The sequence below is a fragment of the Anarhichas minor genome, unplaced genomic scaffold, assembly GCF_050575085.1.
Source record: "Anarhichas minor isolate MPS153535 unplaced genomic scaffold, ASM5057508v1 ptg000005l, whole genome shotgun sequence".
NCBI lineage: Eukaryota > Metazoa > Chordata > Actinopteri > Perciformes > Anarhichadidae > Anarhichas > Anarhichas minor.
Window position 1 is genome coordinate 4289557 of NW_027466451.1, and position 17223 is coordinate 4306779.

At 45.0% G+C, this 17223-nt stretch overlaps 1 protein-coding gene and 1 long non-coding RNA gene across 3 annotated transcripts in view; one reads left to right on the forward strand and one right to left on the reverse strand.

The window, feature by feature from the left end:
* Positions 1-659: 659 nt before the first annotated feature.
* LOC142932563 (uncharacterized) lies at positions 660-4542 on the forward strand. The gene is made up of 2 exons (XR_012947492.1): positions 660-1259; positions 4268-4542. It is a non-coding gene; the product is annotated as an uncharacterized LOC142932563 (long non-coding RNA).
* Positions 4025-17223, reverse strand: part of LOC142932534 (rho family-interacting cell polarization regulator 1-like) — a 47218-nt gene continuing 34019 nt past the window's right edge. For both annotated transcript variants that reach the window (XM_076076435.1, XM_076076441.1), the window contains exons 16-24: positions 16666-16802; positions 12672-12783; positions 11594-11729; positions 7777-7938; positions 7532-7690; positions 6640-6836; positions 4857-4940; positions 4675-4765; positions 4025-4361 (exon numbers count right to left, since the gene is read on the reverse strand). In XM_076076435.1, the coding sequence (XP_075932550.1) occupies positions 4264-4361; positions 4675-4765; positions 4857-4940; positions 6640-6836; positions 7532-7690; positions 7777-7938; positions 11594-11729; positions 12672-12783; positions 16666-16802 (1176 nt within the window). In that variant the 3' untranslated portion in view covers positions 4025-4263. The remainder of the gene's footprint in view (positions 4362-4674; positions 4766-4856; positions 4941-6639; positions 6837-7531; positions 7691-7776; positions 7939-11593; positions 11730-12671; positions 12784-16665; positions 16803-17223) is intronic.

Sequence of the window (17223 nt, forward strand, 5' to 3'; positions counted from 1 at the left end):
ATCTTTAACAAAGCAGGAATGATGGTCTGGAGGAATGGTTGATTGTGTGGTGATTGCTTTAGTCCTGTTTGAATCAGTAGGAACAGCTAAACTCTGCGGGGAGAGTTTGTAGCTTGTGTGCTGCTGTTGTTTTCCTGCTAAGCTAGTTTAGCGTAGCCTCCCAGAAGTGCGGCGCCTCAGTGTTTGTTTGTTTTTTGTTGTTGTTCCGGGTTCAGAGGTCACACAGCCCGTTGTCTCCTACGTGAGCGCAGAAAACATTATATTTCCCACAATTTAAGCTTCTGCATTTTCCAAACGCACCAGTATAATTCAAATGTGTTGTTCGGTTCATAAGCCTCGTACCGAACGGTTTAATACGAATACGTGATGTTACACCCCTAGAAACAATAGTCATCATGAGGTTATTAGGTGGTTCAGCTGTAGTAGGACAGCACAGAAGGCCCAGGTATGAAACACACGGCCCACCACTGATGTATTTCCATAAAGAATAAGATATGTCGTTATTATAAACAGTAATGGCACTGAATCGCTGAAAGCAGCTTCACACCTTCCCTACAGTCTCAAGCAGAACTACAATGTGAGCTGTGCTTTGTTATCCGGTGACAATAATATTGTCAGCGTTCCACATAAAGGCCCGTGAGTCAGTCAAAATACTTCATTGGTTTCACAGCAGTAGAAGTGTTTGGAGCTGCTGAACCTGCATCAAGATGTCACCCAGAGCAGAGCAGTGAAGCCCCGTCACACCAGGCTGCACAGACACATCCCGATGTGAAAGAACACGTCCGCCGTATACTGTATGTTCATCATATCAACAGCACAGTGCTGTGACCTGCAGGACTCTCCAAAGTCAACCTCCAAGTCAAGAGTTTGATGCCCGCTGTGATGCGACGCGCTCAGTAGGAGCGAGTACTGGTTTGGTTCTTCAAGATGTATTCCATACTTGCATTTCCTGAAGCCTCATGAAAACTAGTTTGATTGAGGTGCGAGTGCAGTCGAGCCACGAGGGTCATAGCCAGAGAGGACCAGTGATGACAGCCACCAATAGCTCCTCAGTCTAAGAACCTTTTTCTGAATTATGTTTTCAGGTTGACCGTCCACACCAAGCCCCCAGGAAGAGGAAGAGTGCCGCGCTTTGAAGCTCATTTTACAAAGTGGCTAATCCTTGGAAGGCCATGAGTCCCAAACATCTTTTCTCATAGACTGACATTGGAAAAGAGACGTCTGCAAATCAGCAGACCTGATTTACCCCTTTCTTTAAGGTAAATCAGGTTCCCAGTGCAAACACTTAGCGCTTAGTTCAATCATTCGGTCCTAAAAGTTGTAAAATGCACTAATAGCTGAATCCAGTTATTGTCCGTTCATGTGGATGGGCCTGAGACTGAGCGGCGGGGAGGCGGGGTTAACGGTGAAAGGGAACGCTGGCGCGCCTGCTCTCCGGGTTCACTGATGTGGAAGATCGCTGGAAGATCCAGACAACTTTATCTGATCTTCCTACTTGGAAGTCTAACTTTCATAGGAATGAACAGAGCCCCGCCTCCAACGCTGTTTCCAGTTCTGTCAGTCAGTCAGTCTCTCTCAGTCTGTCTGTCTGTCTGTCTGTCTCTCTCTTTCTGTCAGTCTGTCTGTCTCTCTTTCTGTCAGTCTGTCTGTCTCTCTCAGTCTGTCTGTCTGTCTCTCTCTTTCTGTCAGTCAGTCAGTCAGTCAGTCTGTCTGTCTCTCTCTTTCAGTCTGTCTGTCTGTCTGTCTCTCTCTTTCTGTCTGTCTCTCTTTCTGTCTGTCTGTCTCTCTCAGTCTGTCTGTCTCTCTTTCTGTCAGTCTGTCTCTCTCAGTCTGTCTGTCTCTCTTTCTGTCAGTCTGTCTCTCTCAGTCTGTCTGTCTCTCTTTCTGTCAGTCTGTCTGTCAGTCTGTCTCTCTCAGTCTGTCTGTCTGTCCGTCCCAGTCTTGTGGACGCGTTAGCTCAGGAACACCTTGAGGTAAGCTCCTCAAATATCGCACAGAAGTCAACTTGGACTCGAGGATGAACCGATCGCTGTGACCTCATAAACACATCATATGTAAATTAGGACAATTTACCACAAATATGTGACAGGGTGAAATGATGAAGTGATGACATTTTACACAGACATGGACCTAAACTACAACTTGAGCGGTTGGTGGACGTATACAACCGTGAGACTTCAGAGTGACGCTTCAGTATGGATCCTAATGAGTTCACTAACTCAGAAATTGATATGTATAAGTTCAGAATATCTATATTTTGAGAAAAAGCAATCCTCTGTCTTATTTAAGTGAGTCCATCACAGCGCTCTATGCACCAGTGAAGTGTTCCCGTGGTGAAGTGCTGCAGGTCAGCGCTGTGGTACTCGAGGCTGCTCTCAGTCCTACTTCATACTGTTCATAGATACTGTGCAGGAATACAATGTCTCTAACACGATGTGATTCCTAGGAGCAGGAATCACAGATCACGGTTGGCAAACAATGCAACAGTTCAGCAGATTTAAAAAAGAAAAGAAAGAAAGAAAGGGCACTGTTCTCCTCTTTGGTCACGGTTTTGACTTGGTTTCATGTGGACTCGGTCACAGAAGCGCTACAGACTGCAGCATGGTGCAGGTCACCACAGCCGTCTGTAGATGAACCCAGCCAGCATCAGCAGAGAGCCAGTGGCTTCAGTAAAGGCAGAGCTGTATGAGAAGACATGTGCAGTTTGCAGGCATGTCCGTCTGGAGCAGGATCGTTCAAAAACGTTTTCTAGCCTAAACTGGAGACATCAGAATCCATTAAGAGAAGTGGTTTAACGTAAGGGTCGGGTACAACGGAGTATTTACTCTACGTACGCCCACTGGTTCACCAAGGAGACAGTAATGAAACGAGTACAAGAAGCTCAACATTCTGGCAACTTCGTAGGCCCTGAAAGTGTGAATCATCAGACAAAGTGACTTGGAGTAGCTCTCCCTCCATCCTTCTACTCCTCCCTCCATCCTTCTACTGCTCCCTCCATCCTTCTACTCCTCCCTCCATCCTTCTACTCCTCCCTCCATCCTTCTACTCCTCCCTCCATCCTTCTACTGCTCCCTCCATCCTTCTACTCCTCCCTCCATCCTTCTACTGCTCCCTCCATCCTTCTACTCCTCCCTCCATCCTTCTACTGCTCCCTCCATCCTTCTACTGCTCCCTCCATCCTTCTACTGCTCCCTCCATCCTTCTACTCCTCCCTCCATCCTTCTACTCCTCCCTCCATCCTTCTACTGCTCCCTCCATCCTTCTACTGCTCCCTCCATCCTTCTACTCCTCCCTCCATCCTTCTACTCCTCCCTCCATCCTTCTACTGCTCCCTCCATCCTTCTACTCCTCCCTCCATCCTTCTACTCCTCCCTCCATCCTTCTACTGCTCCCTCCATCCTTCTACTGCTCCCTCCATCCTTCTACTCCTCCCTCCATCCTTCTACTGCTCCCTCCATCCTTCTACTGCTCCCTCCATCCTTCTACTCCTCCCTCCATCCTTCTACTGCTCCCTCCATCCTTCTACTGCTCCCTCCATCCTTCTACTCCTCCCTCCATCCTTCTACTCCTCCCTCCATCCTTCTACTGCTCCCTCCATCCTTCTACTGCTCCCTCCATCCTTCTACTCCTCCCTCCATCCTTCTACTCCTCCCTCCATCCTTCTACTCCTCCCTCCATCCTTCTACTGCTCCCTCCATCCTTCTACTCCTCCCTCCATCCTTCTACTGCTCCCTCCATCCTTCTACTCCTCCCTCCATCCTTCTACTCCTCCCTCCATCCTTCTACTGCTCCCTCCATCCTTCTACTCCTCCCTCCATCCTTCTACTGCTCCCTCCATCCTTCTACTGCTCCCTCCATCCTTCTACTGCTCCCTCCATCCTTCTACTCCTCCCTCCATCCTTCTACTCCTCCCTCCATCCTTCTACTGCTCCCTCCATCCTTCTACTCCTCCCTCCATCCTTCTACTGCTCCCTCCATCCTTCTACTGCTCCCTCCATCCTTCTACTCCTCCCTCCATCCTTCTACTGCTCCCTCCATCCTTCTACTCCTCCCTCCATCCTTCTCCTGAGTAGTTAGCACACGTTGATGAACACAAAGCAGTGTGTTTGTAGCTTACTGACTTTCAATGTCTGACCAGTGTAAAGTAGAGTTGCTGTTCTCCATGTGAGTATTATTGCAACCTCTCCAACAGTGTATATACTGTATATGTGTTTCAGTGGTAGTAGTTGTGTGTGTGTGTGTGTGTGTGTGTGTGTGTGTGTGTTAGAAAGCAGTGCTGGCCATGCTTCCTGGAGAGAAGAGTCTCGGTATGCTGTCCTGAGACGTCTCCACGTGTCTGTAGGCCATCTTCCCTTCCTCACCTGCTCCACACAGTTTAATGAAGAAAAAGAAGAGAAGGAAAGTGGGATGAAAGAATGGACACATGAATGAATGAATGCGTTGATCCGCTTCACAGACATTTGTGTTGGACAAAGTTAAAACATGCAAGATGTATGTTTCTTATTTCTGCTTCATTATGGTCTTGTGAAAAAAATGGAAAAAGGATGAAAGAAAATACAGAAAATCAATTATAGTTTGATAATAGTTTGAGTAAATGTAAAGTGCATCATTATAGATAACACATATCCATGTCTGTTTAGCTGTCATTGTAAGGAAGAGGAGCATTATTGTTACCGAGCACCAGCAGCGCTTGTTTGGCAGCATCTCGGACTTCGTCCTTGTCCGTTCGACAAAGATACACCAGCTGGTCAATACTCTCTTTGGCCTGGAACCACAGGAGGTGGAATACAGCGGTCAGCGTGATGAGGACATACTACACGTGAACAGATGTAGGTAACAGCTGTATGTGTGCGTACCTTGAGACAAGCTAAGGCCTTGCATCCGCACACTCTGGTGTCCACATCCTGGTCCTCCAGCAGCTCCAAACAGCTGACCAGAGCCTGAGGAGGAGGATGGACACAGTGATGACACGTCTGCACTACAGCTCTCCTGATGGAGAAACACCTCAGAGACAGGAGAGATGGATTCCTATCCTATGAACTCCTAAGTGTAACTGTAACCTTGATCCATGCCTGCATCTATGTGTAGAATGAACACCACGCTGTAGTGCATCAGTGCTCTGTGTGACCACCGGCAGAGTCAGTATTACGGCCATCAAATTCAAAACCGTCTCGCTAGTCCATATATCATCCGGTTTATGTAGCCTTTCAGTCATGATATTTCTCTATATTATATCTGTCCTAGGATCAGACAGGATGTTCTTCCTGAATGCAGGTGGACCCTGGATGTCATCCTCAGTGGGACGTTCCTGTGTGAGGCCCAGCTGTTCACGGGATGTGTTTGCCTTGTTGGAGCCCAATCAATATTCTCTTCAATCGATCTATTTGTAGCAGTATTGCTTTATATGCAGACTGATAATAAGTGATGTCAGTACAGACAAGGCAAAAATAACATGCTAGATACAGCGTCACATTTACTGTATATAAATATTCAGTCACATCAATATGCTGCTGACTCATGGTTATAAAAAGGACGAAGATGAATATCTAAGTTATCAGAGTGATATAGATAAACACAGCAGGTGACCTTAAAGGGGACATATCATGAACAGCTCTTGTGTGTATCTGTGTTTATACCCTGACCAGTAAGCATGTGATTCAACAAGCCCTCCAGCTGAGCCCCTTTGTCTTTGAACCACCGTTATAAAGGTGCACCATGTTCTTCTCATAAACCAATCAGAGCACACTGGGCCTTATAAGGAGGGGTCCTTAAAGAGACAGTTGTTATAGAATACAGGTATATTCACCAGAAAAATAATGTTTTTTGAAACACGTACAGTACAGTGATCATCAACTGGTGGCCCGCGGGCCACATACGGCCCCCCAAAGCTTATCTTCCAGCCCGCAGAATATGAATGAATTCACAGCGACCGCTGCAGGTGCAGCCTGTGGGGCTCTCAGGAGTCCGTTTAACTCTCCTGCTCACATGTGTGCACAGAGACTCTAGAGGGCCGTGTTACCCACAGAGCTTTGGGAGCGCACCAGTTGTTTCTGTCGATCAGCTGGAGCCTTCTAGTCGGCTTTGCCCGGTTAGCCGGGTTAATTAAACTCAACTGACCACAATCTGTGTCAAACTGTATTCCGACATTGTTCAACTAAAGCCCGTCTGTGGTTGAAACATTTCATTTACGACGGCATCACCCGAATGTGTTGTTGAGCAGAAGAAAACAAAACGACAGCATTCATGCTGACTCAGCAATAAGTAACCCTATAAGAGTGTGCATCACTACAATGTGCCTTCACATGTCTGGTGTGCCTCTACACAGCACCAGCTGCAGGAACGCATTCTGAAATGATCTTTCCATATTTACAGATTTGAACAGAACTGCTTCCTTGGTGGAGGTGAGAGCATTCTCTAGTGAAGTATTGAGTCATCATTATGGATTTCCCATGTTTTTTAGGAGTCCGTTCACACTGACAGAAGCTGATCTCCAGACCTGAGAATGAGCACAAGTCTCCTTTAAACAGTACAACCGGAGAAACATGCTTAGTGTCAAAGTCAAAAAGAACACAATTTAGTAGAAGAAGAATACATTAGAGATATTCTTCTCTCAGTGTTTGAAGCGTCCCGTGTCCTCACCTGCTCTCTCTGTCGGGGCTGGGCAGCCAAGCTCCTCAGCACAGAGCTGGCAGACGCCGACACTTTGCCTCGTGGGTCTTTCAGTAGTTTGGCCACAGCGTGAAGCCCCTCTCTCCTCAGGCTGCACTCTGCAGGACGCCGCAGAGCGTGCACGATCGCCTCCTGGTCACATGACGCCAGGCTCTGCACCAACCACACTGTTGGAGGGAGCTTATTGTCACCAATCAGAAGCCTTGTCTGCATTCATTAAAGGTAGGGTTGGTCATCTTTTTGTTGAAATTCTCATTACATCCTGACAGTTATCAATGAATCAAATCAAAAAAATAAAAACGTACGCGAGTTACGTGAAAAAAACATCAACATTGACGTTTGGTGTGACGTGGGGAATGAAGCGCGGTCTACTGGCTGAGTACTGGCTGGTTAACATACTGGCTGATCAAAGGTCAGTACTGGCTGGTCTACTGGCTGGTTGTTGGAGCCGTCCACCTCCCCTCCTGCCGGCCCAGTGTGTGATTCAGAGATATTTATTCTTCCTCGTTCATGATTACGCGCATAACATATGAAATAAATGTCGCGGGATATCTACGAATTACGGCGCATTATTTTTCGAAGGTATATCTACGAATGTTGGAGAAGACCAGCCGGCTCATGTTGGTTGTTTACGTTGATAATGATCATTTTGGGGGAGTGGCTCTGGAGAGAGGCCTGAAGGGACAAGCAGCTGACTTGGTGACTTTCTCTCTAGATGTAGTGACTCTTTGAGCTACTTTCATTCTACAGAGAGCTGGCAGCACTGAGCTGGTCTTTAGTGGGATGGTTTTAAATCGATCGTACTCTTGCTAGTTTGTCAACACTACCGAAGCTAGCGTTACGCTTGGTGTGGGTGCGATACCTTCTTCTGCCAGCTCGGTGATGAGTGTTTCCATGTCTATAATGCCATTGGCCTCAAAGTAACTCCACAGCTGGAACAGCGTCACCATCACTCCGTCTCTGCTGTCACCCCGCCGCGGTAACCTCTGATCCAGCACCCGCTCGACCAGTCTCAGGAGCACTGGACAAACACACACACACACACACAGCTGTTAACATCGCACACACACACTAACATGTACTGCACATGTCCAGATGTGGTTGTACCTGTGTCGGCCATGTTGCCAGCCCTCTCGGGCAGAATCCCGGAGTAGAGTGTAGACAGTGTAACCAGGAAGCTCTCAGCAGACACGCTGTACACGCTGCCCTGCCCCACACACTGCTGCCACAGTGACTCAGCACCCAGGCACAGGCCCAGCTGTGGTATCACTGTGACGGAGGACGAGAGGACGGAGAAACAAGAGAGCAAAGGTCAGAGGGAGTCTTTTATTTGTGGATCAACCTACTGAAGTTTCACCTTTGCAGACGGAGACTTCACAGAAACACTAACACGGACATCAGAAGCCGTTTGACCAACCAACAAGGGATGTGGTTGAAGCAAACAGAAACCAACATGTAGTCTATCAATCCAATAGGTTGCTCTCATTCCTGCCGTTTGATCAACCCTGACCACATTAGCAATGTACTTCATGACTATAATAACCAGTCACGACGGCGTGTGGCTGGTACTGTTTTCACTCCATCAGTCTGTGTGTGTGTCATTATAGCAAGATGTGGTCCTGGAGACACCGACTGTGGACAGATGTTCCAACACGATAGAGTCAAAAGCACACAAGACGCACTCACGGAACTCTACAGGCGTGTATCTGAGATGAAGGTGTGGTCCGAGAGAGGGCGACGGAGGTATGAGGGTAGGAGGTCTAGGTTGATTTAGATGACGTGTGTGAAATCCTGCAGCATTGTGATAGAAGTGGAGCTCCAGCACCACGATACACTGAAACAGCTGCTACTTACAGAGCTGACTATTCAGCACAACTGTCCATCACTAGTCGTGTTTACATCCAGTTGTCAAGTTGAATTTTAAGCAAACAATATTTTGTGGAATTCGTGTCAATTAGTCAAGTTGTAATTGTGCTTTCATGTCAGCCAGTATTGTTTCCTGCTGTCCTGAGACAAAGACAAACAGATCAACTGATTCAAGGGCTGCCAGCAGCAGAAACAGCTGATCAGTCATGTGACTCGGAGATGAGTCAGAAGTTATTTGGTAAAGTTTCCATAATCTGTTGAGCACATCAACTTGTTTTGTGTACTAGTTTTTTATAATGCAAAACTTCAAATGCGTTACTTTGTGTATTTTGATTAGAATCCAGATGAACATGTAGAGCACACGTGTCAAACTCAAGGCCCGCGGGCCGAATCGGCCCGCCACGGCATTTTATGTTGGCCGCGAATCCACCAGCAAAAAAAAAGAATTTTTTTTATTTTTTTTTTAATTTTGGAAAAAAAATTAAAAGTTAGACTTGAAAATAAAAATATCCCCATGGTCGAAATTATGAGATAGAAAGTTGAAATTATGAGATAGCATGTTGTGAAGTATTATCACCGTGGCTGGACATTGATTACTTGTCCTCCTAACAGTCACTTGGTAACAATATGGTTAATTAGTTATTACCTCTTTTCTAAAAACAGGTGGACAGGAGAGGGAACAGCCCGTAAAGAGGTTTTCCAACAAGTGATTGAGTTGAAAAAGATCGAAAAATAATCCCAAAATGTCCACGAAGAGAAAAATTGATGCAGAGGGAAGAAAATGTAATGAAAGATGGGAAAGCGAATACATGTCTGTGCTTCAAGGAGAAAAACGGGTCTGTCTTCTGTGTTATGATGCGTGTCGGTGATGAAGGATACAATTCACGTTTTGACACCAAACACGGAGCTAAATTTAGCCTCCAAGAAAAACATCAAATTGTCCAAGAATTAAAAGGCAGACTGTAATCACAGCAGAATATATTTACAGAAGCTACAGCCCAGTGCTGCTAAAGGTATGTGAGCAGGTGAGCTCCGACCAGATACAGACTTTTACAAATGTCAGTTTGTGAAGAAACACCATCGCAGACCGAGTTCAGGAACTAGCAGCAATCTAACAACACAGCTAGCTAAGAGACGAGATACATCATCTATCAGTGTTTGTAAGAGGCTCAAGGCAGACCTGACCTCAGTGAGGAGCTCTTGGATGTAGCTGCCATGCACGGGACGACGGCAGGGAGGGACATTAGTGATGCAGAGAGGTGACAAAAATAGCTTTGAACAAAGTTAATGTAATAACTTGTGTTTGATGATATTTGTCTTTGTTATTTTCTTTAATAGTTTGATCTTTGATAGAGTAATGTGGGTTTCTTAACCCTAAATTAAAATGATTTATGTTATAATAACAGAAATGTGCTTAAATATCATTTTACATTTATATAACTGCATGTACAATATTTTTACACTTGAATAAACAATAATCAAAAGCAGAGAGAGTTATTTAACAATATGTTAGGAGTAGTTACAGTTATACAGTCTTACAGTTACAACCGGCCCTTTGAGGGAAACATGATGCTGATGTGGCCCGGAGTGAAGATGAGTTTGACACCCCTGATGTAGAGTAAAGAAACGGTGAAGAGTTCCCGTTATGAAGTATCACATTTAGTGGAGGTGTGCTCTCCTGGTTTCTGTGTTTTCTTGTAGTTGAATGTGTTTTGATCCGCTACATATTTGATCTTACAGCCGATGTTCAGCAGGGACCAACAGAACAATACTGTGGATAATCCTGTTGTCCAGTTAATACAAATGATGCATCACTTAGTAAGTTAGCTGACTTGCTACCAGGCTCATCTTATCAGACAGGAAGCAACAGGCACGCTGTACTTCAGGTAGTTGTTCACTGTGCCTTTGTCTTAGAAACACCGGTTACATGCACCCATGTGTATGTGATCATGTGTTGATGTGTATGTGATCATGTGTTGATGTGTATGTGATTATGTGTTGATGTGTATGTGATTATGTGTTGATGTGTATGTGATTATGTGTTGATGTGTATGTGATCATGTGTTGATGTGTATGTGATCATGTGTTGATGTGTATGTGATCATGTGTTGATGTGTATGTGATTATGTGTTGATGTGTATGTGATCATGTGTTGATGTGTATGTGATCATGTGTTGATGTGTATGTGATCATGTGTTGATGTGTATGTGATCATGTGTTGATGTGTATGTGATCATGTGTTGATGTGTATGTGATCATGTGTTGATGTGTATGTGATCATGTGTTGATGTGTATGTGATCATGTGTTGATGTGTATGTGATTATGTGTTGATGTGTATGTGATTATGTGTTGATGTGTATGTGATTATGTGTTGATGTGTATGTGATTATGTGTTGATGTGTATGTGATCATGTGTTGATGTGTATGTGATTATGTGTTGATGTGTATGTGATCATGTGTTGATGTGTATGTGATTATGTGTTGATGTGTATGTGATTATGTGTTGATGTGTATGTGATTATGTGTTGATGTGTATGTGATTATGTGTTGATGTGTATGTGATTATGTGTTGATGTGTATGTGATCATGTGTTGATGTGTATGTGATTATGTGTTGATGTGTATGTGATTATGTGTTGATGTGTATGTGATTATGTGTTGATGTGTATGTGATCATGTGTTGATGTGTATGTGATTATGTGTTGATGTGTATGTGATCATGTGTTGATGTGTATGTGATCATGTGTTGATGTGTATGTGATTATGTGTTGATGTGTATGTGATTATGTGTTGATGTGTATGTGATCATGTGTTGATGTGTATGTGATTATGTGTTGATGTGTATGTGATCATGTGTTGATGTGTATGTGATTATGTGTTGATGTGTATTGGTCATCTATGGGTCACTGAACAGCGGGCAGCAACTTATCAGTTTGACCAACATCATGCGACGACACATGGAGGGCTTAGACATGAAGGTCAGGGTTCCTCTTGTGTGACACTACTGTGATCGATGCTGATCAGAGTGGTCCAGACACACTGTAGACACCAGCGCTACCTTCAGCAGGCGCTCTGCGGCGTCTCGGGTTGTCCTTGGCGATGCGTCGGATCATCTCCAGGACTCGAGCCTCCCTCAGCAGTCTGTCCAAGGCGTACATCTCCCCACAGCGCAGCGGACCGAACATACCCAGACACTGCACACAAGACGTCACATATCACTCATGTGCTCCACCGCTTTAGTGATGACACGGTTTATCAGAGAACACACCAGTCTGATGTAGTGTTACAACTAACACCTATATGATGACTTGTAGTTAAACTACAACTAGAACTGCTAAAGCTACTTTTTAAAGATGTATTACTTTGACTTACTATGGATTTACACAAGTTACAAAAGCATTTAACCTCCTTTTAAAAATGAATGCCAGACACTTCATACTCCAAATTATGCCAGATAATCAGAAATAATATGTAGAAAATACTTCGACTTTAATACTTGAACTATTGTAAACACAGCCGTAACAAGTACTACAGCTCCTTTTCCTTCACAACAGAACTTCAAGTTCAACTCCTTGAATAGTGTGATGATGAATAAGATTACTCTCCTCCTCTCTTGTCTCTGAAGTGCTGCTCATGTCTAAGATGGATCGACAGATCGAGTATCTCTGCTTAGCTGGAAGCTTGACATTCTGACATCAAGCAACTTTTACTTTGAAGGCGAGCTGTCTCTGTTCCAGACTCTCGACTTCCTTTACTCAATGTTCATTATTAAAGTTGGATAATGGAACAAGCTGAATTACATTGCACGTGTTCATTCAATGCGACAACAACACGAAGCGTTAACCGTGTTTAAGCAGCATCGGCTCACACGTAGCAGAATAACATGAACACAAGGAGCCCAATGAGACGAGGTAATACCCCTAAACTCACATTGTTCATTATACAACGTGAACAATGGAAAATGAATCATACTTCATGCACGGACCTTCTTACCCAAGACAAGAGCAACAATAAGAAAACGTTGGTGAACATAAGAGGGTATTTGTTCTTATGGCTGCCTGCATGAGGCCCTTTGTCCCATGAGCATGTGCACTGAGCAGCTCGAGGCCTGAGATGACATAAGAACAGTGTCCTACCAACAGCTGAGTGCTGCAGTTCTCCAGGTGGACCACCAGGGAGTGGTCTAAAGTGGTGCAGCCTGTGGTGAGGGGGGAGGTGGGGCTGTCCCAGCCTCTGTCCTGCAGAGACCTGCAGACACACAAGAGGCACTTTCAATGACATAATCAGTGTTATGATTACGTTAACACCGTTAGTGTCAGGATCTAAGTTCAGTTCAGTTTATTCCTGCTTCTGTGTCCCTCAGTGGGGAATTAGTCACTCAGCAAATACAGACACATGGGATAACAGACAACACATATTCAACTAACATGATGTAAAAACAGTGTTACAGTAGTGGCACACATTGAACATTATCACACACACTTCATCCTTGGTTATATTCCCAAACAGACGCGTAGTAATTCTGTTTGTACTGTTGGAGGACACCGTCCACACATGAGCAGTGCATCGCTAGGCTCCATCTGTAGAGTCACAACAAACTGGTGGTTCGCAGATGTCCGCAGAGAGCCGACGTGCACAACCTTTGACCATATGTACGTCACGCTGACCCTAGTGGACCCTTGCATACTTGCAAATGCTTCAAGTATGACTTTGGCTTAAAGCGACAATCCTTAAGATTTCAGTCCGGTATAATTTCTGTTAGAGTGAAAACAAAGATGTTGAGCTCAGCGTTTAGCTGTCTGGATTCCATACTAACATGCTAGTTTAAGAATTTTGTGTGTAGTTCCATTTTTTGTCTGTATGTACCCTGGAGGCAAAATCCGATTCTGAAAAGTGAAGTCAAAGCTTCAAGTGTTAAAGCTGCATTCTCTCTAGTGTCCACCAGGGGGCGACTCCTCTGATTGTATAGAAGTCTATGAGAAAATGACTCTACTTCTCTCTTGATTTATTACCTCAGTAAACATTGTAAACATGAGTTTATGGTCTCAATCTCTAGTTTCAAGTCTTCTTCAATACAGCATGATGTTCATTTAGTACATTATGGTCCATTTAGAGTCAAACAGACCATAAAGCAGGGGATGCTTTAGGGCGGGGCTACACGGTGATTGACAGGTCTCTATACAGCGTCTCTACGTTACTCCTCCTCAGTCCAAATATGGTCACTTACGTCCATTGGTTGCAAAAAAAACATGATAGCGACGGCTACAACGCTGACACGAGGCTTCAAACATCAGTCCACAAGCCAATGGGTGACGTCACGACGTCCACGTCTTATATACAGACTGGGGTTCATACAGCACCTTTTCTGGAAATGTCACCACAGACATGTCACCCAGTTCATAATACTGCAAATATATAAATATTGCAATACTTTCATCAGTGGGCCATATAGGCTCAATCACATTTATGTTACTGCCTTCAGTGAAAGATAGTGACTTAATTAACAGACATTTATTTAAATGAAGATCTTCAAGTTTGTCACTTTAAAACTGAATGTTTGTATGCTTACAGATGGCCCTGAGCATCCTGTAGCTCTGTCCTTAGGGCAGCAGCTCCAGTAAATATGCCTTTACTCACAACCTTATTTAAATGCATTAGTAATGCCAGCGGCATGGCTCGAGGTCTGTCGGTCAGTCTGCCCACCACTTTGGTTTGGGTTGAAATATCATCGGATGGATTAAGATGAAGTTTTGTACAGACTTTCATGGTCCCCTGAAGAGCGTTTTTTTAAAGGGCCACCATGAGGGTCGCCATGAGGGTCGCAATTGTGATTTTGAGTGAAATATCCCAACATATTCGCCGTAGCTTTTCCTCTAGCGCCATCATCAGGTCAGGTTTTAAAATGATCAATACTTTGGTTTATGAATACATAAATTAAATTCCCATCAGCCTCAGCTGTAGTCCGTGTTTAGTGCCAGTTAGCAAGTGTTAGCATCTTGCTCCCTGCACTACTGTGCATAAGTGCAGATCAGCATGGCTGGATCTTAGCCTTGTTGAATTTACATTGCCAATATTGAATATTTGACCATATTCATGTTTAAAAAGACTTTAAGGCATTACTAATGGTGATGAAATGATCCAGTAAACTGGGTTAGAATGTATACTTATTAAAAAGAGTGAGTGAAGTAAAAATAATTAATACTGTTTCTTAGTAGGTGTCATTATAAAATTGTAACTAAACAACTTTCGAAAACTATTTTTTAGCAATAAATGAGATGACATCTTTAGCTTAAGATATCATAACCTACACAGGGTACGGCACTATACACAACAACAAGTCATGGAAAGAATCTAGCCATCAAGCCAAGAAAAACGAGGAGGAAGTTATGAAAACACATGTTTTTCCAGCCTACTCTCTGAGCTGCAAACAGCAGTTTAATTAACAGAGCCGTGATGGTTCAACCCGGCTCCACTAGATGGCAGCAAGACTCTTCAATAACAGGAGCTAGATGAGACTGGACGTCTGCTGACTGGGAACAAATGAAACTGTGAAAACACAGATTTTTTACTGATATACGAACAAATCTTAAATCATTCACATGTATGGAGCTAAATCCAGGTCAAAAGTTTTGTTCATTTGAAGCCTGAAAAGTTCAAGTTGTGGTCTTGAACATTGAAAATGAAAATAAGTGAATGAAAATTTTTTTTGGGTTGAATATCATTTTGATTCAGTTCTGGAATTTTTTTGAATACATTTTTCTTTTTCATTTTTCACTTTCATATATATTTTGATATATGAGGTCTTATATTTTTCAGTTTCAGATTTTATATTTTCGGTTTCAAATCTTTTTTTCACTTTCAGATCGGTTTTTTTCAGTTCAGACTTTTGACCCTGATCTGGCGTGGCATCAACTGAGAGGGGCGTGTCATCATGAGTGACAGCATAACAAAGAAGGCTGAGGACTTCCTCTCCCTGGGCACCGCGAGAATTATTATTCAACACTCTCTATACACCATATTCACGTGAATGCAGTGGGGGGGAACTCCACCAGCTATCCTGAAGGAAGCTTCGGAGGGAACCAGCTACTGGTTCGATTAGTCTTTCGCACCTATACCCAGGTCGGACGACTGATTTGCACGTGAGGACCGCTACGGGCCTCCACCAGAGTTTCCTCTGGCTTCACCCTGCCCAGACATAGTTCACCATCTTTCGGATGGTGAACACTCACGCTCCACCTCCCCGACGGTGCGGGCGAGACGGGCCGGTGGTGTGCCCGACGCCGCGGGGTCGGGATCCCACCTAACCTGGCACACTGGCCCTCACTTTCATTGCGCCATGGGGTTTGCTTCACCCTCTGATTCGCGCGTGCGTTTAACTCCTTGGACGGGTCGGGTGGGTTGCCGACATAGACCTGACACCTTTAACTTGAGCCGATCCCCGCCCTGGCGACGCGGTTGGGGCGCACTGAGGACAGTCCGCCCCGGTCGACAGTCACGCCGGGAGCATGGGGCCTCGTCCCTCCCCGCAGGGAGAGCGGGCGCAGCGAGCACTTAGTCCACGGCCCCGGGGATAGCGGGGAGCACTGTAAAGCACCCGGACGGAGCGGCGAGCCTTTCCAAGCCGACCTAGAGCCGGTCGCGGCGCATCGCCACGGAGGATATGCGCCCGGCGGGGCGGGGATCGGCTCAAGTAAAAGGTGTCAGGAGTCTGTGGCGATGTCGGCAACCCACCCGACCCGTCTTGAAACACGGACCAAGGAGTCTAACGCATGGTGATAACAAAGAGACCTGATCAAGCACAAGGTAAAGAAACAGCAGCAGTGTTTAATATCTCTGTAGGGTTCTTTCCATAATGTAGTCAGACACTTCTAATTACAATCTGAGCCTTCAGTGGCTACAACAACACTGGAAGTGGACATATATTGACGGTGAGGAGTTGCCCCAGTGATGACATTGTCCCCATTAATAAACATGAAAAATAGTGTCCTGGTTGAAAAATAGCGAAGTCACCCTCTAAGGACATGTCATTTATTTTACTGACTGATGAAGAGTGTGCAGTGGTTTTGGATAAATCACACATTTGGTTGGGTTTCAGTATTTTACAGTTTCAGTTCATTTGTCAGCACTGACCTTCCACTTCTACTCCTCTTGTCGCCCTTCTCCTCCTCTTCCTCCTCCCAGTCAGATGTGTTGAGGAAATCGAAGCTGCCCAGAGCCGTTTCCACTGTGAGGCTGACCGCGCTGGGCGACCGGCTGTGCCTACCGCCCTACACACACACACACACACACACACACACACACACACACACACACACACACACACACACACACACACACACACACACACACACACACACACACACACACACACACACACACACACACACACACACACACACACACACACACACACACACACACACACACATCCATAGACAGACCATACGTCAATAGTCAGGTATGTCTTTGATGCCCACAGCAGTACAGATGAACCCTCCTCATGACTCTCAGAGCAGAGTAACCGCTGAACTGCTGAAGCTACAGCAGCAGATAAACAAGAGCATTCTTTCACATAACTCTAATCGCTAATATTAACAGACCACAGGGCGGACTGTGATTGTCAGGTCTCTACCAGAGACATATACGGTGTCTCTCAGTCACTGCTACGCATTGCAAATATGGTAACTT